Consider the following 22917-nt stretch of genomic DNA (forward strand, 5'->3'; position numbering starts at 1 on the left):
AAGCAAAGAACCATTTCTTTGCCTCCTGCCCAGCCACAGTATAACAAGTGAACTTTTTATGCCACAGATGATTAGTTTCAGCCTGAGACTTTGGCCACCAGTACTTTAGCAGTGTGAGGGGAAGTTGTTACCCTTCAGCAATGTGAGTGCAGGGATAAGACCGAGTATTTGTGGGTAATTCTCTGCATACAGTCAACTTTACATCATTCTCAGTGAAATTTGTTGCATATAGCAAGTTTCTGGTTCTAGGCTTAATACCCAGTGAGGAAATCTTAGAAGTCTTGGGAAGGAGACTGATGGGAAGATTTTTTTTAAATAGTTTGTAAAAATGTGAGAGTTTCTTGTCTACGCTGCAAGAAAACACCTGTGGCTGTCCCATGTCAGCTTACTCTGGCAGTGAGGCTAATTGCAGTGTAGACATTTGGGCTGGGGCTGGACAGTGGCATCCCAGAGCCCAGGCTCCAACCTGAGCCCAAATGTCTGCATTGCAATTCTGCACCCCCTGAGCTCCACAAGCCTGAGTCAGCTGACATGGGCAGGCGCTGGTGTTTTATTTCAGTGCAGACATCCCCAAAGTCACTAAAGGCAGCAGTGCATGCCAGGGGATGCCTTGTGGTCATTTTTCCCCAACACGATTGAATATAATTGAACCCTACATGGAAAACCCAAGTACAGGTTTTCATAGCTTGGAAAAAGTCGGGGGGTGGACAATTGAAAGTCCATGTTTCTGAAGCAAATGTTACATTTCATTAATACGTTTTAAGATGCTGCTCAGTGTATGATTGTCCTACATGCTAGAATAGCTCATTCCTGTGAGGCAGCCATTAACTAGATTGTCTATATCAAGCAGTCTTTCTGACTGACTTTAAAATAGTTATTTAGAAGGCAAATGATAAATATGTTCCCTCTTTTTTTGTCTAGCTGTAACTGCAATTCTCAGCCTCCAAATCCCATTAAAATTGCAGTGGCCGGAGCCCAGAATTACCTCAGTGCTGTGTTGAGGCTCTTTGTAGAACAGCTGTCTCACAAAACCCCGGACTGGCTCAGCTACATGAGATTTTTGATCATCCCACTAGGTAAATAAGTCAATATTTTCTTCACAGAAAGATTAATGGCTTAAATCAAATGCACTCTCTCAGGAATTGCCTTCAGGGAAATCTTGGTTAGGATGCGTTCCAAAGGCCATGTTCTTGCTGGCCATTAAATGAGACAAATATTTCACTTCTATAGTATTTAATATTTGTTATGGTCCTGTCACATTCATCTTTACATTCCTGATGCTGAATCCTAAACTATTGTTGGGAAGCAGCCATTCATATTAAATGCAGCGGATTGAAATGAGCTCTCCCAAGACAGAGCTATGTTACAATATTAATCCTCTTGCAGTGTACTTTTAACTTAAGTGTATAATGAACTTTTGTGAATGTTCTGCTAGCAATCCTGCGCACAATTGCTATGATTTACTACAGTGCAAGTGGTGTTTGAACTAATGACTGTATTCTGGACTCTTATTTCTGAGACTGCAGCTCAAGATGTTCATAGAAAGTAACTAAGAGGCTGTTGAACTCAGAGTTTAGTTAATACTCAGTTAACAGGAAGCACCTTTAAATTATTGTTACACATTTTAAATGGAAGAGAAGGAAACTACAAAAAAACTAAATGGGCTCTAAAATTGCTGAATGGTAAACTAACGGGGCGGGGAGGGGGATTTTGACCGTTCCTTCTACCTTCCTATCTCCCTCCTTCCTCTCTATGTTAACGACTTACCCCACCCCTCCTCTTCCATCCCCACTGCTCACCCAGGCTCTTCTGCAAAATCCCATATATAGTTGAGTGCAGGAAAAAAATAGCTCAGTGTAACTTTAGTTTTCAGGAGAGTATCTCTTCATTCTTTCAACTGCTAGGTCATTCTGGCTGATGTGATCACAACACATTTGAAGTCAGCCTAATTTTTCTAGGGTCTAAACTTTCAGACTATGAATGAAAAACTTCAAAAATGTTAGTGATGAGAAGATCAAGGTTCTTGTTATGTTCATTAGGAAACAATTACACATGTTCTTGAACTGTCTAGAAGCCTGGAGAAGATGAATGGGTGGACTGATTGTAGAGAGGGGCTTGGCTAGTGGTTTGAATCAAATGTCATTGGATGGATAAGCAAGGATGGAATTATGAGTTGGGTTTGCAAGAATTTAGGAGCTTCTGGGAAACAGGCAGGGCACCTGATAACATAGCTCTATATAAAAATGACTAGTGAGATTTTTTTCAATCTTAGTTTTGAATTCAATAAGTGGTTGTTTCCATTTCAAATGTAGTGAATGTGAAAGCTATTGATCTGTGCTATAAACAAGTGGTCAGTGACTACCATACATCAACGTATCAATTTACCTGACTCCGTATTCTAAAGGAGGTGGTAGAAGTCAAGTGATTGAATATACTGAAGTAATGAAATCAAATAATACTTGTCAAGGGAAATCTAACCACAGTCAAGAGTTAAAGTAGCAAGATAGAATAGTTAGTTTTCATCTCAATGGACAGAGAAATCTTTCATCGGGATCAAATATGCCATTGATTGAAACTTTTGTGTATAAATGCAGAAGAGCCTGATCCTGCTAGAGCAGGGGTAGGCAAACTATTTGGCCCAAGGGCCACATCCGGGAATAGAAATTGTATGTCGAGCCATGAATTGGGGTTGGGATGCGGGAGGGGGTGAGGGCTCTGGTCGGGGGTGCAGGCTCCAGGGTGGGGCCAGAAATGAGGAGTTTGGGGTGCAGGGCTGTGGTGATGATTTAAGTCAGTGGTTCTCAACCAGGAGTCCAGGGCCCCTGGGGGGCCTCGAGCAGGTTTCAGGGGGTCAGCCAAGAAAGGCCAGCGTTAGACTCACCTGAGCCCAGGGCAGAAAGCGAAAGCCCTGCCATATGGGTCTGAAGCTCAGGCCCCTGAATCCTGCCACCCGGGGCTGAAGCCTGAGCAATGTAGCTTTACGGGGAGCCCTGTGGCATGAGGCCCTGGGCAATTGCCCTGCTTGTTGCCCCCTAACACTGGCCCTGGCTTTTATATGCAGAAAACCAGTTGTTGTGGCACAGGTGGGCCGTGGAGTTTGTATAGCATGTTGGGGGGCCCCGCAGAAAGAAAAAGGTTGAGAATCTCTGATTTAAGTAGAGCTGGATAGGAAACAGTTTTCTGGTCCCATACAGTTTTTTGAGATTTTGAAAAAAATTCCCATCCTGAATTGGGCCAAAAAGTCTATTTCATATTTTCATGAACTGGAAAAAAAAATTATTGGATTGGCCAAAACAGCTTGTTTTGATTTCAACTTTTTTTGAACTTGTTTACTATAAATTAATTTACATTTCTAAAGTGAAAAGTCTTGGAACATTTTAAGTTTTTGAAAATGACGAAACGGGATGTTTTGAGAAATTCAAAATGTTTTTGATGTGGGAAATCTGTTGAAACAGACCTTTTCCTGTGAACAGTTTGTTCTGATGAAGCAGTTTTTTCCAACAAAAGACATTTAATCGAAAAACACCCAACCAACTCTGTTTAAGCACCTGTTCCCAACTTTCCATCAGCTCTTCAGCATCAACTTCATTCAGGAGCCAAAAAATGCCTAAGATCAAGCATTGGTTATGCCATAAAAACAACTGAAAGACAAAGACTTGATCCTCATAGAAAGTTACAACCTCGATTAAGCTGGTAACATTGTCTTTGATGTAGAACAGAATGAACAGTTGAAATCAATAATTGAATTATTTTGTAGTGAATAGTCTCCTTCAGAGAGACTTACGCTCACAGGTTCACTGCTAGATGCTGCATGTAAAAAAATGAAGGAAAAAAGAAGAGATTAAAAAAATCACATTGATATTAACGCAAGATGGTTGGTTGAAGGTTAGAAATTGTCCTATTGTGGCTGTGAATGTCCACATAGGAAAAATGCATTCCTGCACAATGCCATTGATTCTAGGACTGAAACAACCATATTGTGTCCAAATGACTGAAGATACTCTCCAGGAATGCAGAGAAAACTATGACAAGAAGACCACCATTTTTTCAGAACAACAAAGGAGAGAACTTCTCAGAAGCATTCATTTTTATTACTGGTTTCCATAACATCCACCTTGTGCTATTTGCTTTACAAACTCAAAGGAATTCATCCTCTGCCCCTAATTCCTGGTGCATGGGTATTCAAAACACTATTTAAAACTCATCGAGAAAGAAGTAGCATGTAGCACAGTCTTCAAGCTTATTGTGCGTGACATGTTGAGAAATTCTTTTGCAACCACCGGCAGCCTTCTGTTTGGTTGTCCAAGAAAGGTTTAATGTCCCAGCTTCTGAAGAAATGCAGTGGAACTAGGGAAGTTCTTGTCTGTTTGCATTCAACAATACAGATGTGTTGAAACTTGCACTGGTACAAGGAGGATTTTGATTGGAAACATGGTATGCTTTTTACACAACAAGGGATACTACAGAGCGGCATTACAATTGGAGGTGAATTTGGGGGAACTTTGACAGATTATAGGCTCATGACATAAATGTCCCTGTCCCAATGGAAATGTGGGTAGCTATTTAAAGAATTGGAAACACACAAGGATAAAATCAAGAGATTTGGAGACGCTATGGAACCTTTCCATTACTTAACCAACATGACTAATCCCAAATACAGAAAATATTGATTGAGTACAGAACAGCATAGGCTAGAATGTGGCTGATGGGAAGGCATAATCCTGAGTTCTGTCCTCCTCTAGCATTTAAAATTGAGTATCCAGATTTCGATCACTAATGTGGTGTTGGAGGAAGCCGTGAAAGCCCATCTCAAAATGGTGGAAGCTTTCCGACACCTCAGGAATCAGAATTGCTAACTCCAGAATGTAGTTTTTAAATGCCTTGACCACCTTCTCAGCCAGCTCTGTGTCAGTCAACCCTTTCTCTGACCATGCAAATCTGAATGTAGTAAAGCTTTGTAAAGCTTTTCAGTAAAGCTAAAAAAGCAAATACGCTGATAAGTGTGTATTTAATGACTGATAAGAGCAGTAGGCCTACCTAGTTAGTTGTCTTGGGACACATTTAGCAAGTGTGTGGGTGCTCTGGTAGAACTGCAAGCTTTTCTTTGCCAACTCTGTTACGTTTCTCATGTCTCATTAATAAAACCTTGATTTTTTTCCCATTGCTTTCTTTTTTTCCCCTAAGAGGAAAAAACCTGAGGTTTTTCTGGGTTGAATTAAATTGTACCCTTCCTGTTTCGGAACAGATGTGATATGAGTTAGAACAGAATTTAGAGAAGAGGGTGTCTTCTCTGAATGCAAACACAGACTGTATATCACAGCTCTTTTGAGGACAAGAGCCCTGGTGAACCTGCAGAGTGGAAGGAAGGATCTGATGCACATGCTGCTGTTAAAGTAATTTGCAAAATTCTCTTTGACTAAAGCGGGAGTAGGAGTTGAGCTACAATGGAAGAGCTGAGTCACAGGGTCTCACTATTTTACAAGTGTATTTCTCCTCAGCAGTATCTCAGTCCTTGTTTTCTTAAGTCTCTTACTTTTGCTTTCGTTTACACTTTAGAATGTTTAGGTCTGCTCAAGGGAGTCAAACTGAAGCAGTGTCTCTGATGCTGGAAAACAGTTTGGCTCCTGTACTAAGAATAGCAAAGAGTCCTGTGGCACCGTATAGACTAACAGACATATAGGAGCATGAGCTTTCGTGGGTGAATACCCACTTCTTCGGATGCATGAAGTGGGTATTCACCCACGAAAGCTCATGCTCCTATACGTCTGTTAGTCTATAAGGTGCCACAGGACTCTTTGCTTCTTTTACAGATCCAGACTAACACAGCTACCCCTTTGATACTTGTACTAAGAATGTTTGATCTGAGCAGCAGGGATTTTACTACACAATTGGAGCAGAGAGACTTGCATCACCACAGCTTGGTTATTGAGGGAACAACTCCATGTGGGGATCTGTCTGCATTGTGATTGGCTCTAGATATCTAAGTTGCATCTCCACTGTATGGTTATTTATTTCTCTTCAACTGAAGAATGAGTGTTTCTGTACAATGGCTGCCTGATGGGCATCATTAGCTAAAATGCCAGGAAATTCATAACTGGGGAGAAACCTGTGTGGCTCTGCTTCTGTGTTGAAGTCAGTGCGAGCTGCAGATACTCCTCACTCCTGAAAATCAGGCCACTTTTGTCTAGGATCCTAACTTTAAACACACGAGTCCAAAAACTTTGACCTAAATTGCTTTGTTGCAATTGAAAACATCCTAATGGAGCATCTAGATAATTTTGTTTTGAACTTAAATTCTTTCTATACTAAGGGCTTGTCTACACTTGAAATGCTACAGTGGCACAGCAGACACTACATACGCTGACAGGAGGGGTTCTCCTATTGGCACAGGTAACCCACCTCCCCGAGAGGTGGGTAGCTAGGTCGATGGGAGAATTCTTCCATTGGCAGAGTGCTGCTTACATGGGGATTTAGATCGTCTTACAAGCCTCGCTCAGGTGGATTTTTCTAACCCCTACGCAACGTAGCTGGGTCAGCCTAATTGTTTAGTGTAGACCAAGCCTAATACTGTCAGTGTGTTCAGCATTTGGAGCAACTGGCTTATTTTTCTCTCCTCTTAGGTTCTCATCCAGTGGCGAAGTATCTAGGCTCTGTAGATTACAGGTACAACAACTTCTTCCAAGACTTAGCCTGGAGAGATTTGTTTAATAAACTTGAAGCACAGACCACTGGTAAGAGCCTGTTTTAATTTTTGGGGTGCATGGAGCAAACGACTTGAATGAGTTAGTAATGTTAGAAAATTGCAAATAAATGCAAGAGCTACAAATCTAAGAGTTTAGAGAATTTCACTGTCTTCCCCCAGCTCCCCAATTCCATATTGCTTTTTCAAGATGCTGACTCTTTTGCAGTCTTAAATGTCATTCTTTGTGGTCTTCCACTGCTGCTCCAGGAGATTCAGTGCCTTTCTCAGGATTTCTGTATTTTTCCCCAGATCTTGGTTGGTTGTTTTTTATTGTCCACAGGTCTTCCCCATCACTTTAGCCAACTACCCACAGTAGCTCAGTGGTTTGAGCATTGTCCTGCTAAACCCAGGGTTGTAAGTTCAATCCTTGAGGGGACCACTTAGAGATCTGGGGCAAAATCAGTACTTGGTCCTGCTAGTGAAGGCAGGGGGTTCGACTTGATGACCTTTCAAGGTCCCTTCCAGTTCTATGAGATATATATATCTCCATATATTAGCTCTTAGGTCTTTCAAGACTTCCTCAAATCCTCTATAGTCTTGACTAATCTAAATTATTTTAGAGACACATGATGAGGGAGGTAATACCTTTTATTAGACTGACTTCTGTTGGTGAGACAGACGAGCTTTCGCCTTTACGCAGAGCTCTTCTTTTTTTATCATTGTCTCAAAGTAGATAATAATGCATGTGAGAATAATCCTATTCCTGAAGCCTGCTGGAAGCATCTGTTCCAGTGAAAGACACCCTTTGTAACTGCCCCAATCTGAGTGAGAACCAGACAGTGTCAGATCAGTGTCTAGTTCCCATTCTGTTTTCAAGCAGTTCAACCAGCAGAAAATATGAATGGGTCACTTTACTAGGGAGCTTTCCTAACAAGATCATGTGGGTCCGGATGTATAATGCAGATTTTTTTTTTTTTTACTACTTTGCTCTCAAAAGCAGAGTAGACTATAAACATGGTGATATACTCTGCCATTCTCACTCAGGTTACATAAGTTATTTAGACAAAAGGAATGTGCACACTGTGCAGATCCATGCATTGGCAACCTGAATTCTGTCCCTTTGTGTATGTGTATTGTGAGAGAGCCTTTCATTACACAATCACATACTATTCCTAAAATACCATATCATTTTTCTACAACCTGGGTCTAGGGTCTCATCATTTTTATTCTTGAATATAACATTCATCGGCCAAATAGTTCTGTAAGTCATCAAGGTAGAATTTTATCATTCCAACCCGAAGTTCTTGTAGTTATATTCAAGTTATAACTCTGACAAACTACACAAGAATAATTACTTTGTTAAAATATGAAGATGACAGTTGAAGGTAACTTACATTTTTTTTTCAAATGATGGTTCCTTTTTTTACTCCTGAGGGAATTCTGCACCACAGCACGTGGCAGAATTCATGTCCCCCGCAGATTTCTTTGCTTTCCTGCGGAAAAAAGATTTTCTGATAGGGAAGCAAAGGGAAACTGCAAGAGCAGTCATGCACCACTCCCTAGCAGAGCAGGTACATTGTTTCAGACACCCAAAGTAGCTGGCAGAGAGGTAAATCACCACAGGGCTGAGGGCACGCCAGTCAGTGGCTCCTACCCTGAGCTGGGATCAACTGCTAGTCCCAGCTGGGCTGGAGGCAGGAGAGGACAGGACTTCCTCTTCCCCTGCAAGGAGTATCTGGGGCTGTGTCAGACCCACCCCCAGAAACTTCCCCAAGCTGCAGGAAGCTCAGCATCCTCCCCTGCTTCCTGCCCCCGTCACTTCTCAGCTGTGAGGGGAGGGGTCACGAAAAAGTGAGCTGCTTCCCCATCCACCCAACCCCCATGCATCCATACCTCCCATACCCAGATACGCCTGCCAAGCCTCACCAGGTACATCCAGAACCCCACTGAACCTCAGCCCCTGCCTCCGGACCCCTGCCCCTGCACCAGACCACCCTCCACTGAGCTCCCTGTACTCAAACCTCCACCCTGATGCCCCATCTCCTGCACCACCCTGAGCCCCCACATCCAGACCCCCATGCCACTGACCTCCAACTAGCTGCACCTAGACCCCCACAAAGCCCCACTCCCCCAGCACCAACTCCCCACTGGGACCCCCACACCTAGACCCCTCTGCTGAGCCCCAACCACCTTTACCTGGAAGCCCCTGAAGAGTCCCATTGCCCCTGCACCTGGAACACCCCACCCGCGGTGAGCCTTTGTGCAGCCAGTTCCTGCACACCTAGACCCACCACTAAGCTGCCTGCAGGGCCAGCACTTCCACTAGGCGACCCTAGGTGGTCACCTAAGGCGGCAGGATTTGGGGGGCGGCATTTTGCCGCCCTTGGCGGAAATTCAGCGGCGGGGGGTCCTTCCACTCCGAGTCTTCGGCGGAAATTCGGCGGCGGGTCCTTCACTCGCTTCGGGACCCACCGCCAAAGTGCCCCGAAGACACGGAGCGGAAGGACCCTCGCCACCGAAATTTCAGAGGAGGAGTGCTGCTGCCTAGGATGGCAAAAACCCTGGCGCCGCTCCTGGCTGCTTGCACTCAGATTGTCCCACACAGAATTCCCTCACCCCACACCTGGATTCCCCCATACTGAGCCTCTCCACATTTGGATCCTGCCTGGTTGTGCCTGCCTGTCCCATACCTGGTGCAGAGAAGCGGGGCCCCGGGATGCTCCTGGGGCAGGCCCAGGCCTTGTGCTGTGTCAGGGTCGGGTGCAGTCTCACCACTGAGTCTGTGTCCCTGGAGGAGTGGAGCTGCAGGGTGATCTCCCACCTTCAGCATGCCAGTGGCCTGTGCTCCCCACTGCCATGCTAGAGCCTCTGCATTTACTTATTGACAAATAAAACTTGCAGAATTTTTCATTTTTTGGCACAGAATGCCCTCAGGAGTACTGTTTGTATTCCAAACACGAGTGAGATTTCTGTATCAGTGTCTGTAGGCTCGCACGTGGTGCAGACGTGGTTATATGCGGCTGTATGGGACGACACCACCTTAGTTTCTTCTTACCGCCCCATGGTCAAAGTCCAAATTCATATAGTTTTCTGTTATCTTCTACAGTTTGTTACTGTTAATGTATTTCATAGAATAGAATCATAGAATATCAGGGTTGGAAGGGACCTCAGGAGGTCATCTAGTCCAACCTCCTGCTCAAAGCAGGACCTAATCCCAACTAAATCATCCCAACCAGGGCTTTGTCAAGCCCGACCTTAAACACCTCTAAGTTTGTCTCATCCTCTCCCGTTTGGGACCTGGACTCTTCCCGAACCCATTTCTCTGGGGGATTATGCCCCATCTTCTGGGGTTCAAGAACTGTGCTTTGCCCTCGCTCATTCTCAGTGAGCAATGAGCACCACCACCACCCTTGCTGAGAGATTTGCAGGTCCTTCCCGCCGTGGACTTGAAGCTTGTCTGCTCCGTCTCAGTAAGTTCCTCATGGAGGAGGCTCTCCGGCCATGTGCACTGTCTGACCCGGGACTACCATTAATGGGCAGCAAGCAGTCTGGTACACACCTGCCTCCTGTGCCCCAATGCCCAAACAGGCAGAATCAGGTACTTTGCCCCCTGTAAGGGCTGACTTTGTCTTCTCCCACCCTCCCCTCCTTCGTTGGTGATACACATGGCACAATGCTTGAGACAACACGCATATGGCTCTGCCCCTCCAGACAGGGCAGCCAAATGCCTGGATCTCCTGGGCCAGAAGGTATTCTCTTCCGTAGCATTTTAGTTTCACATTAGTAACTACGAGGCTCTGCTGGCGAAGTATGACTTTACCAACTGTGCCAAGCTAGTAGAGTTCCTGGATAACTTGTCACCGGACAAATGGCAACACTTCCAGGCCCTGGTACAAGGGGCCTGATGGCCAAGGTGACCCTCCAGATTTCAGTCAAAGCAGCGGACATGTCCTCTTGCTCCCTCACCACCAGAGGTAGTCATGCACCGGGAGTTGTGGCTACAGTCCTCCGGCTTCCCATGGGAGGTCGAAGACCTCCCCTTCAACCAGGACAAGCTGTTCTTGTATAGGACTGATGAGTCCATTCACTCCCTGAAGGACTTGAGGGCTACGCTTCAATGTCTTGAGAGATATGCCCCAGCAGAGGCAGCAATGACAATCCTTCTGGCCCCGGTTCTATGCGCCATACCAGACCCCTAGTCCTGCTATCAGGACTCTCCCACAAAAGTACACAAGTCCCAGTGGCCTCAGCCACCTCTTCCTCCTTGCCTCGGCAGCCACCTCAGGCACAGTTTTGACACATACATCAAGAGCTGCAAGTCCCCCACATCACCATCCTCTGCCTCCTCTGTCACATTTGGGAGCCATCTTGCCCTTTTTGCTCCCAACTGGGGCAAGATCACCACGAACTGTTGGGTGTTGGAGCTTGTGTGGCATGGTTACTCTCAAGTTTCACACCTTCTTGCTGCACCTGCCCCTCAGACTCCTACAGGGGGTCCCTCCCATCACACCCTCCTACAACATGAGGCGCACACCTTCCTGGCCAAGGGTGTGATGGAACAAGTACTCAATCCCTTTGTTGGCAAGGGGTTCTACCTTCTGTACTTTCTTATCCCGAAGAAGGGCGGAGGGTTCCGCTCCATCCTCGATCTCCCCCTTCTCAACACCTTCATCAGCAAGACCAAGTTCCATATGGTGATGCTCGCCTTGATCTTTCCCTCCCTTCTCCAGGGAGTCTGGTTCGCAGCTCTCAACATGATATCTCAACATGAAATATCAACATCTGCCCAGTCTACTGCAAATTTCTTTGCCTCCGTGTGGGCGTCAACCGCTAGCAGGTCAGAGTTCTCCCCTTCAGCATTGCAGCGGCGCAACGGGTATTCACAAAGGTATTTGCGGTCATAGCGGGACAGCTATGGTGTCTGGGGTAGTCCATGTTCCCATATCTGGATGATGTCTTCTTGTCGTGTCCTCCCATGCCAAGCTTTCAGCTGCGATTCATGGTCTTTGCTCTCTCTTCACTACTCTTGGCATTTGTATCAACGAGAAGAAATCAGCGCTCGTCCTAAACAGAGGATCCACTTTATCAGTGCCTGCCACATTTCCTTGGCGGCTGGTGCCTTTCTGCTGGTGGACTGCTTTGCAGGGCTGACGGCTGTAGTGGTGGACCTACACCACAACCCCTGCACCACCGTGTGCCGCTGCCTCCTTGGGCACATGACGGCCTGCACCTATGTAACACTGCATGCCCACTTGCACATGCACTGCCGCCAGATGCAGCTCCTGTCAGTTGTCCAGCCCCATAACGCCCTGCTGGATAGCACACTGCTTGTCCCATGGTTGGTTCAGGCTTCGCTTGTATGGTGGCCCGACCCTTCCAAGGTGCTCATTAACACTCTCTTCACTGCCCTGTCACAATTATCCCCCTGACCACGGACGCCTCCCTCGCCGGTTGGGGCTCTCATCTGGGCACACACACCACCCAGGGCGTTTGGACGCAGCACAAGGCCCACATACACATCAATGTACTGGAGCTCTGACCGGTCCGCTTGGCCTGTCTGTTCCGGCCTCTCACCCATGCCACTCATGTTCAGCTCCTCTCTGACAATACCATGGCAGTGGCCTATATCAACAGGCAAGAGGACACCAAATCCCTGTCACTCTGTACAGAATCCATCTGCCTCCGGAACTGGTGTATCCACCACTATGTCATGCTCCATGCGGCCTACCTCCCGTGCACACACAACTCCCTGACCAGTGTGGTCAGCCAGCATTGGTACATCAGTCACAAGGGGGAACTCCATGACCCCACTCTCCACTCCCTCTGCCATGCCAGGGACACCCCTCGATGGGACCTTTTTTGCCATGTGCAACAACCACAAATTCCCCCTCTACTGTTCCCTGGGGGCCATGGAGCCTGGCTCCCAAGGCAATGCCCTCCTCCTGCCTTGCTGCAGCAAACTCCTGCCTTCCACCCCCATTCCCCTCCTTCCCCAGGTCCTACAGAAGATCATAGAATATCAGGGTTGGAAGGGGCCTCAGGAGGTTATCTAGTCCAACCCCCTGCTCAAAGCAGGACCAATCCCCTACTAAATCATCCCAGCCAGGGCTTTGTCAAGACTGACCTTAAAAACCTCTAAGGAAGGAGATTCTACCACCACCCTAGGTAACCCATTCCAGTACTTCACCACCCTCCTAGTGAAAAAGTTTTTCCTAATATCCACCTAAACCTCCCCCACTGCAACTTGAGACCATTACTCCTTGTTCTGTCATCAGGTACCACTGAGAACAGTCTAGATCCATCCTCTCTGGAACCCCCTTTCAGTTAGTTGAAAGCAGCTATCAAATCCCCTCTCATTCTTCTCTCCTGCAGACTAAATAATCCCAGTTTCCTCAGCCTCTCCTCATAAGTCATGTGCTCCAGCCCCATAATCATTTTTGTTGCCCTCCGCTGGACTCTTTCCAATTTTTCCACATCCTCCTTGTAGTGTGGGGCCCAAAACTGGACACAGTATTCCAGATGAGGCCTCACCAATGCCGAATCAAGGGTAATGATTACGTCCCTCGATCTGCTGGCAATGCTCCTACTTATACTGCCCAAAATGCCGTTAGCCTTCTTGTCAATAAGGGCACACTGTTGACTCGTATCCAGCTTCTCATCCACTGTAACCCCTAGTATCTGACAAGACCCCAGGCCACGATTACCCTAATTGCCCCATTCTGGCAGAGTCAGTTTTGGTTTCTGGATCTCCTAAGGCTCTATGCCTGCTACCAGACCTCCACACCCAGGACCGGGGCAGTGTCTGTCACCCCAACCCTGGTCCCCTTCATCTCATAGCCAGGCTTTTGGATGGTGCTCATGCATAGACAAATCTGTTTGACACTGGTGTGACGCATTCTTATGCACAGGAGGCAGGCCTCCACCAGAGCGTCCTACACAGTTTCACCTCCTGGGCTCAGCACCATCGCCTTCCCTTTGATACCATCTCCACCCTGCCATCCTGGACTACCTCCACACCTCTTCGTGGCCATTGCGGACAGATCCTGGGGCCAAGCCCTCTCCTCCCAGCACATCTCAAAGTAGATCTCAGCATGCATCTGAGAATGCCTGGCTGGATTATGGTACACTCAACGTGGGTGCAAGCAGCTGCATCCACCTCCCTGGTGGATGTATCCTGGCATGACATCCGCTGGGCGGCAATGTGGCATTCTGTGCACACCTTTCACCATCCGCTATGCCATAGCACGGGAGTGGTGGTTGATACAGCTGTGGGTTGTGCCGTCCTCCAGACTGCGATACCTCTTGCATCCTCGCACCCCCCTCCGCACTGATCATCATTGCTTGCTACTCGCACGTGCTTGGAATACATATAGGGCCCATCACTCGAAGAAGAAAAAGAGGAGGTTATTTACCTGTAACTGGAGGTTCTTTGAGATCTGTGGTCACTATTTGTATTCCAATACCCACCCTCCATCCCCTCTGCTGTGGTCATCAGTAAGAGGATCATAGAATCTCAGGGTTGGAAGGGACCTCAAGAGGTCATCTAGTCCAACCCCCTGCTCAAAGCAGGACCAATCCCCAGACAGATTTTTTGCCCCAGATCGCTAAGTGGCCTCCTCAAGGATTGAACTCACAACCCTGGGTTTAGCAGGCCAACGCTCAAACTACTGAGCCATCCCTCCCCCCAAAATTAATGGAGATATCCTATCTCCTAGAACTGGAAGAGACCTTGAAAGGTCATTGAGTCCAGCCCCCTGCCTTCACTAGCAGGACCAAGTACTGATTTTGCCCCAGATCCCTAAGTTTTTGCCCCCTCAAGGATTAAACTCACAACCCTGGGTTTATGACTCGAAGTGTCGTCCCGCGCAGCCTCATATAACCTTGCCTGCACCACAAGGCTACGTGTGGTGCATGTGTGAGTTGATGGACACTGGTACAGAAATCTTGCAACTTAGCGCATGGCATCCATGCGCACTTGTGTTTGGAATACAAATAGAGAGCACACATCTAGAAGAACTTCCAGTTATAGGGAAGCAACTTCCTCTTTTCCATTACTCTTACAATTAATCATCAATGTTAATGACAACATTGACGTAAAAATTCACCATACACACTTCACACACAACCTTGACTCTGACAAGCACAAGCTTACGAACTTTCAGTTTATTACTAATGTATTTAATTTTTAAACTCTAAAGTATTTTATCATTGATATTCCTAACCTGGCATTTTTCTGTATTCTCAGTTAGGCACTCAGCAGGGCTATGAGAGTTAATTAGGAAGTCAGGTTGTCCAGAGACTTCAGTGAGCAGAGCAACTTGTTAAGGTACTGGGAACTAAGAGTGTAGGCATTTTCCTGATTTAGCTCCTTAAAGTCTTGAGGGAGAAGAATGGAACTGGCTCACGGGTGAACCAGTTCAGCATCAATGCAGTTGCTTTGGCATGTAAGGTTTTCAGCAAATAAAGCTACATATATAAAGCTTTGCATGGCAGACTTTTTGACAACCATTCATTCCATACCAATGCACTTTCCCAAACGTTTTATTTGAAATCTATTCTTTTCTGAATTGTCCAATATTCAGTTTTGTTTCGGCATCTACAAAAGTCATTGGTCATAGGCTGCAAAGAGTTAACTTTTAGGGAGAAAATGCTGACATTCTTAGATTGGGAAAAGAAGTCAGTTTTGATTAGTTTGTGTCCTTGCTTTAGAGTTTAAGTCTAAGAAAAAAAATTGTCTGAGGAAGCACATAAGGTCAGAATAGCTTGTTTCTATTAAGTTGGCTGTTGGATAAAAATAAAGCTTAGAAACTCTCCTTGCAACACCAACAAAGTTACAACTGATATCTTCCATAAGGTATGTATTATAGTCCAAAACCACACAGATTTTTCTCTTCAACCAGCAGCACTGCCTTAGTTGCTAGTGAGACTGGCGTACCTCCAAGTTTAAATGAGCTATATGTGTCCGTAAAACTTTTTTTCTTTATGCCTGTATAAAAACTTACTATGTTTTTCCTTATAATGAACTCCATTTATCTGGCATGCACAGACACGTGTAGTGGTGCATGCGTTACTTCAAGGTTGAAGAAGAAAATGTGATTTTTGTAATGGATAAGCACATGCAGCATGACCTTCCATAGCTGTGCATTTTACAGATAGAGTGAGAGAGAACTCTGTGTAAAATTGTGCTTTACATGTAGAGTGGAATTTTCAAAGGCTTGTAATTTATTTAAACAAAATCCATTTTCTCCAGAAAATTCTACTCAGTGCTTTATGAGCATAGGACAAGTCTGAAGGTTTTTTTGGAATAATGGTTATTTTTTTGCTGTTTTTCATAACTGAAAGTTTCTCCAATGGCTGCTGAATGACATTCCTCAGAGAAATTCAAGAACTACCACCTTTTTTCAAAATGGCTGCCATTTCCTGCAATGGGATTTGGGCTGCAGGTGCCTCTGTTGATAAATAGGCTGTCTTTTGAATTGGTCACCAAATGGGAGTGAAGCCTTCAGGGAAGATCATCCTCATTGGAAACCATGATTGGTGATGGACAAGCCAGAAGAGGGCATCCTAGTTCATGGTTCACAATCCCATTGAGAACATAAGGAGATGACAACCATTTTGAAAGACGGCAGTTTTGTGAACTTCTCTGAAGAAAGTTTATGAAGAATGACAGAAAATAAACATGAATCGTTAAGACTTCTTCAAATGTAGCCAATGCACACAACTTCAGTGAGTTTTAACATGGGAAGTCTGAATTTGCATTATTTCCATTAATAACATTCAGAACAAAAAAATGGTCTGAAAAAATTTAGCATCCTTTAAGACCCATCTTAAATTATTTTTTAACACCTAAACTAATAGGTTTGCTTGTGAATTCTCAGAAAACCCATTCTGTGCTCAAAAAGTGGTGCCGTACGTTTTTAGGAGAATACTTAGTACTCTTCATATATAAGAGGCTGAATTCCTATTTTAAATGCAAAATTCAATTCAGTCTTCACCATGGAACCACAACCACCTCTGTCAAAACACTGGTTTTGCCTTCTGTTCTTCTGTGTGAGGGGAATCAGCATTTTGGGTCTTTTCAGAAGGCAGATGCTGTGTCCCCTTGGGGGTAGAACCTTACACCACACTGCGGGTGACCCCTTATTCTCCTTCTCCCGAGTTCATCGCCTTAGCAGAAGTCATGCACTCAGCTCTGAGGACTAGAGAAACTCTCATGTTGCTAAGCAGTGGTGCCTCTCCTCTCTTCTCCCAGCAAGGGGTGCTGTTGAACCACACACTGAACTCTTGGGGAGGAGCACATGGCATTGATCTTGTTAGTCTTTCTTGCTGTCTGCTCTGGTTGGCACCTTGTTTTGAAATATGTCTTTTTCTAAATTTGAGTCCCTCTTTTCATTACCCAATTCTTGACCAAGTGACTGACAGTGTCCCCTATTTTTCTTTCTTGCTCTGGTTGATCTTGCATCATTTAAATTGCTGGTGACATTTTGCAGTTTCCATTAGTGAAGAATAGTCCTCACTCTGCTCCTGTCTCTTCTTTTCATTCTGTTACAGTTCAGGAAATACCAGATATTGTCTCCAGAATAACCCAGTATATAGCCGGGGCAAACTGTGCACACCAGTTGCCTATTGCAGAAGCAATGTTGACATACAAACAGAAAAGGTACGTTGTTTCAGTAATGGTTTCCAAAATATCAGGAAATCCACAGAGGATGGGGGAAACACCATTTCATTCTCTTGTTACACACAGATATAGCTGGCCACCTCAAAACCTTCTGAGAAACAACCTGTAAGAGTTGCACATTCACATCAAGAACTCTTTCAAGGAACAGTACCTGGCACTGTGAGTGTCATCAGCTAGATAGCAGATGACAAATCTAGAACAACCAGAAATGTGCCTTACTTTCTTCAGCACAGTTCATATATCTGAAGAGTAAAGAAGCCTGGAGGAACCTATACACCTGTTTGGTCTCTGGATGCAAAGGAATTCAGATATCTGGCTTTGCTTACAATGTCAGTGTCTGCATGTTTTGTGAGGGGGCGCTCTCAGACCTCAGAGCATGAACTCTGCCTAGCCCTCCGCCAAGGTGTCTCCAAGGGGTCCTGGCCTCTGCCTCCCTCAGAATTGGTGCAAAAGCCTGGGTAGAGAATACTGCCTCAGCTCCTGTCTAACAACTGGGGGAAGGAGCTGCTCCTCTCCTTGGCAGCTACAGCATTATAGGGGTCCCACTCAGGATGGTTGGAGCTCACCAGGGTTTACTTCAGCCTTGACATGGATATGCGGCTTGTGAGATGTGGGTTGAGAGGAGAGTACAGGAGTCAGCAAACAGGATAGGGGCAAAGGGGGAGCGGGGCAGAAGCGGCTGTGCCCACGTATGGCAGTGATGATGGGGGACCTATGGGAGTAAGGCGCAATGTGGTGGCATAGGAGTTTTCCGATTAGTGACAAAAATCGGAAATATAGTGTATATGCCACATGGGTGAAGTAAAGCTGAGTTTAATGATACTTCCTAAATTGGTGCAGAACTTGTGACTTTAATGGTACAGTGCTGTAGTTCCTTTGCATTCAATTTTTATAGGAGTAGAAGCTAAATTTACAAGGAGTAATTATTCGTTACTTTTCTTTTCTCTTTGGCAGCATATTTGTTTGCAATCCTCTAGTTGCTCCCCATTTCTTTCTGAAAGTAACTGAACTGGTTCATTGAAATCCTTAGTTCACTCCCATAGCCCGCACAATTAGATATCTCTGGACCTGCCGATTAGTAAATATTTGAATACTCTAATTTGCTTTTCTCATTAGCTATATTTTAATGTCCCCCTTACTTCCTGCCCAAACTTTCTTCTGTAATATTAACCTAATAACAACACTTTAGCCATTTGGTTGCTTAATTATTGTAGTATCATGATTGATTGTCTCACTCCTGATTTATGAATGAAACTGCATTCTCTCCACAAATAGCAGGGAGAAATTCTAAATCTTTTTACTACAGCATTAACTTGTTCTAATATTGCTGCCTTTGTCTTTCCTGCATGCTTTAACTGTTGTATTCTTGTTCGGTTCCCCCTTGACTTCTCCATTTCTAGTTCCTGTTTATAACGAGCATGTCCATTTAACCAGTTTACCCACTTTGACTTTCTGCCATGCCCAGATCGGTTGATCTAAGAATCAAGTTTGCAAGTGGTACTTCGTTGAAAACATTCTGACATCTAGCTAGACATCACATGTGTTTCCCTTGTCAACAGCCTGTGTAACCTCCTTACTCGGAGGATAATTCCATCTGAGATAAGCTATTCAGATTTCTTTAAAGCGTGCTGGTTTCTATTTACACCCATGTCTGTCCACCCCATTCCATCAAGCTATCTTTTACGATAGATTCCAGCAGTTCACCCGAGCCAGTAATAGATCATAGTTACCTGACTCCATCTTTTCCCTTTTTAAAGATAGGCTTGGCATCACACCTTTCAGGTCCTCTTGTTGCACTGTGCCTGAAGCCATGCAGAGATTGCTTGGTCTGTCTGGGGCTACTTTGAAGTGAAATAATGAAGAACTTTATTTGGCTCCTCAACCATTGCCACAGGCCCTCACTCCCTGGTATCTTTACTTCCTGGCTAAAATGTGAGGTTGTTAGAGTTTCTAAAATCTATTTATGGGTCTGTTCAAACAACTTCTGCTTTCAGACAAGTACCACATAGGAAATTAGAGAGGTTAGAGATGCAATTTATCACATGGAGTGATGGGAAATTATCTCCTAGCTCTGGTTTCCTTCAGAAATGGTGCTCACTGATGGCAGTGACTTGAGGGAATTATTTCTTAAAGTAACATACAAGTAGGACTCTGTTAGCACTATCTAAAGGAATGTGTTGCTTTCTATCATAAGTATAATAACGTGTTCATTTTTTCTTTTGGTTGCTTTCTGAAAAGGAAAAAGAGCTTTCATTTTGATTTTACCATAAGGTATCCTTCTTTAGGTTCCCTTCCCCATTCTGTACCTTCTATACTTTTCCTGGGCTGGTCTTTTATGCCTTGTTTAACAGCTCCTGCGGGTCTGGGATGCTTAACTTGTGCTTCAAATTAAATTATGTTTGTTCCTTTTCAAACTCCTGCCTCTGGTGGCAGAATGCACTGTTCCAAGGACCACAGAGCCAATTGTTTGGGGAGCCAAAATGCAGGTTTCACAGGAAATAGATTTAAGAATAGAAATGTTATCCAGAAAATAAAGAGTTTGGCCAATGTCACTTGAGGGCATGAGAATGTGAAAGTGAAGCTAGCCAGTCTGGTTCCTACTCTCAAAACTGAGTTAATCAAATGGTGTTAATAGGTAACGTATGTAAAAGTGATTTGGAATTATGAAGTATTTTGGTTTTAATATGTCAGTACAGGTAAGGTTATTATAAATGTGGCTTTTATGTTGATCATGTGCCTTTTATCTTCTAGGTAACACTTCAGTCACAGCTATTATGGGGTTTACGGTAGTGTATGAAGGATCCACACTAAACCAAGGTTTTAAGTGTCACCGTTAGTGTAATTTTAAAGAATGTTCTTTGCTCCCAACAATGGCAACAAGTGTACTGCTAAGTGTACGTCTATACTAGGATAAAAGCTCTGTGACACAGCCGTGACTGACCCAGGCCAGCTGACGGGCTGCAGAGCTAAAAGTTGCTGAGCCTGAGCTCCGGGACCATCCACTATTGCAGCGTCCTAGGGCTCAGATTCCAGCCTGAGCCTGGATGTCTGCCAAGCAATTTTTTAGCCCGCCAGCCCAAGTCTGCTGATCTGGGCCAGCCACAGGTTTTTTTTATCCCTGGGTAGACATTCCCTTAGACTGCAGGTTTTGGAACCTCTTCAGCTGGAGTACAACTGTGTGGGTCTTTCAAGATTACAGGCCAGTGGTTCCCTTCCCCATAACAAGTTGAAAGAAGAGAAATGTAGCTCCTGGAATGGCAGACTCCATAAATTCAGACTAGCTTTTGCATATTCCTCAATCTAAGACAAGGTGGTGGGGAGGGCAAATGAGAATGTAGCAAGAGTAGCAGGAGGTATTTGGTTCTCTAACCCTAGTTGGTGTTTGTGGTCTGACAGACTCTGCATTCTGCCCCAGTTCTGAGTTGTCCAGTGACCTCTGTTCAGCGTTCCAGTCACAAGGCCTTGTAGAGCTCTCCATCTCCCTATTGAGCCGAGGGAAACAACTTCTTCAAAGCTACTCGTCCTTTGTGAGGGTCTGTGCTGAAGGCAGCAGCTCTATTCTATAAGCTCACAGAAAATTGCTTTTTAGAAACACTTTAAAAATCTTCCCAGCATCCTGGCACTTGCTCTGTTAAACAAGCTCTAGTGATTTGAGAACACCAAAACCAGAGAGAGAAACCAGTCTCCAGAATTTAGCTATATGTAATGAGCTGCTTTATAACTTGTTTTCTGCCAGTTGATCCTAACTTAATTGACTTCTGCTCTCCTTCCCACCCAACCCCCCCTCCCACTTGTTTTGTTTGTCATGGCAAGACTGAAGCATGTACTGCCTGTGATAGACTGCATATTGTCTGAAAGCTTTGCCCTGTTTCTTTGGAGCATCCGCTGACCTTCCCAAAATACAGAGACTAGGGGAGAGGAAGGGGTTTAGGGAGAAAATGATTTGCTGTATTTTGTCTCTTCTGGGTGACGTACTCTGGGTGGGTGGGTGGTGGTGGTGGTGGTGTTGGGGGGAGGAGGAGAAATGATTTAGTTATGGAATAGCTGAAGACTGCTGCAGTCCAGATGAGATTAAATGGTATCAATGGGATGGGTCATTTACTTACCATGTAGCTAGTGATCTTTAACCTAATGCTGATGACCAGGCCTCATACAGACTGACTACACCCAAAATGTGGGTCGAAGGAGCTACACTGCTCAGGGCTGTGAAAAATTTCACTTTCTATAATGTAGCTAAGTCACCCAAACCCCACTAGAAGAACTATTCCATCAGCCTAGCTACTGTCTCGTGAGGAGGTGGATTTACATCAGTGACGGAAAAACCATTCTAGGGCTGTAGTAAGTGTCTATACGACCAGCACTACTGGTGCATAGCTGTGTTGCTGTAGCACCTTCATATTCTGTTCTCTAGAAGGAAACACTCTGTTGTACAGTACTTACGAATTTTTGTAGGCTTTAATCCTCATAGTTGGAATAATTTGTCTGCCAGTGGTAACTCTCAATAGTTGTCTAGCCAGGTCATTGAGCATTCACTGGCAGTAGACAACGAAGTCAGTATTACCCATGGTAATTCCAAGTCCACTACAGTTTGCCTCTTGGGGCTTCTGGATCTCATTTGCATGAATCTAGGCTGCAGCTTGGCTTTGGAAATGAAAGCACTGCTCACTTGTATTGGGGAGTCTGTCATTTACGCCTCTTTAAAAATGTAGAGTATGTTTGTGATCTGTAAATAAATTCTCTCCTGCTCCCATATTTCAAACTGAATGGCCCCAGTTGTCATCCCATGTATTAAAAAAAGCAGACTGAGTAGAAGGGTGAGCAGAGAATGTGCCAGAAGAGTAGCACAACCTGCACCCTCCTCTCCCACTCCCAAGCCATGCTCTTCCTGGCATGTTGGTAGTTGCGTGGGGTGTGGTAGCAGTCCTTCCCCATGTCTGAGAAAGGGAGGTGTTTTGAAATACTGTGAAGTCAGCTCCCTGGACAGGAAGAAGTGGAAGTGACACTAGTACGGGCCTGCTGCTTTTGATGAGGTCCCCCTTACTGGTCACCAGAGAGCTGATTGGCTACAGGCCAGTAGGTCAATGCAGGGTATTGCTGACCCTGGTCAGAGAAGGTTGTGGCATATAGGACCGCTGTGGCATAGAAAGCTGCCCCCTGTTCAGTAGGTGTTAGCTACACCAGCAGCCTTGTACCAGTGCCAGGCCTATCCACTGGAGGTGGCACTACTGACCTGGCTGCTGCAAGGCAAGACCCCATGCCCTCGCTGTACCATGGTAGTTAATGCTGCCAGAGCACCTCACGTGCCAGTGAGCACCTCACGTGCCAGTGAGCACTGAGCAGCACAGGATATCTGAAAGACATTTCCCCTCGCTGGGGGGACACTTCCCCAGGGCCTGGCACCCAGCATGGTCTCTTTCAAAGCGCAGGCTCTGAAGCTGCCAAATTGTATGCTGGAATCTAGGTGCAACTGGGGGGGAGCCTACAGTGCCAGCTTTTTCCTCCTTCCCCCCTCCCTCCCCGAACCATGCCTCTTTTTGGCTCAGCCATGCCCGCC

The 22917-nt window shown here is 45.3% G+C and overlaps 1 protein-coding gene across 22 annotated transcripts in view; it reads left to right on the top strand.

Annotated features, from left to right (window-relative positions):
- The window catches only part of LOC101932594 (metastasis-associated protein MTA1), a 384146-nt gene that overhangs the window by 125783 nt on the left and 235446 nt on the right, over positions 1–22917 (top strand). For 16 of the 22 annotated variants that reach the window (XR_010590039.1, XR_010590040.1, XR_010590038.1 and 13 more), the window contains 3 exons: positions 922–1076; positions 6621–6731; positions 17234–17342. Coding sequence is in view for 18 of the 22 variants with exons in the window: in XM_065555722.1 (XP_065411794.1) it covers positions 922–1076; positions 6621–6731; positions 17234–17342 (375 nt within the window). In the remaining 4 variants the exon portion in view is untranslated. Of the gene's footprint in view, positions 1–921; positions 1077–6620; positions 6732–17233; positions 17343–22917 lie in introns of those variants that run through there. The other 6 variants (XM_065555710.1, XM_065555714.1, XM_065555721.1 and 3 more) reach the window with 6 other exon arrangements.

Source organism: Chrysemys picta, chromosome 8 (genome assembly GCF_011386835.1).
Source record: "Chrysemys picta bellii isolate R12L10 chromosome 8, ASM1138683v2, whole genome shotgun sequence".
In the NCBI taxonomy this organism is placed as follows: Eukaryota; Metazoa; Chordata; order Testudines; family Emydidae; genus Chrysemys; species Chrysemys picta.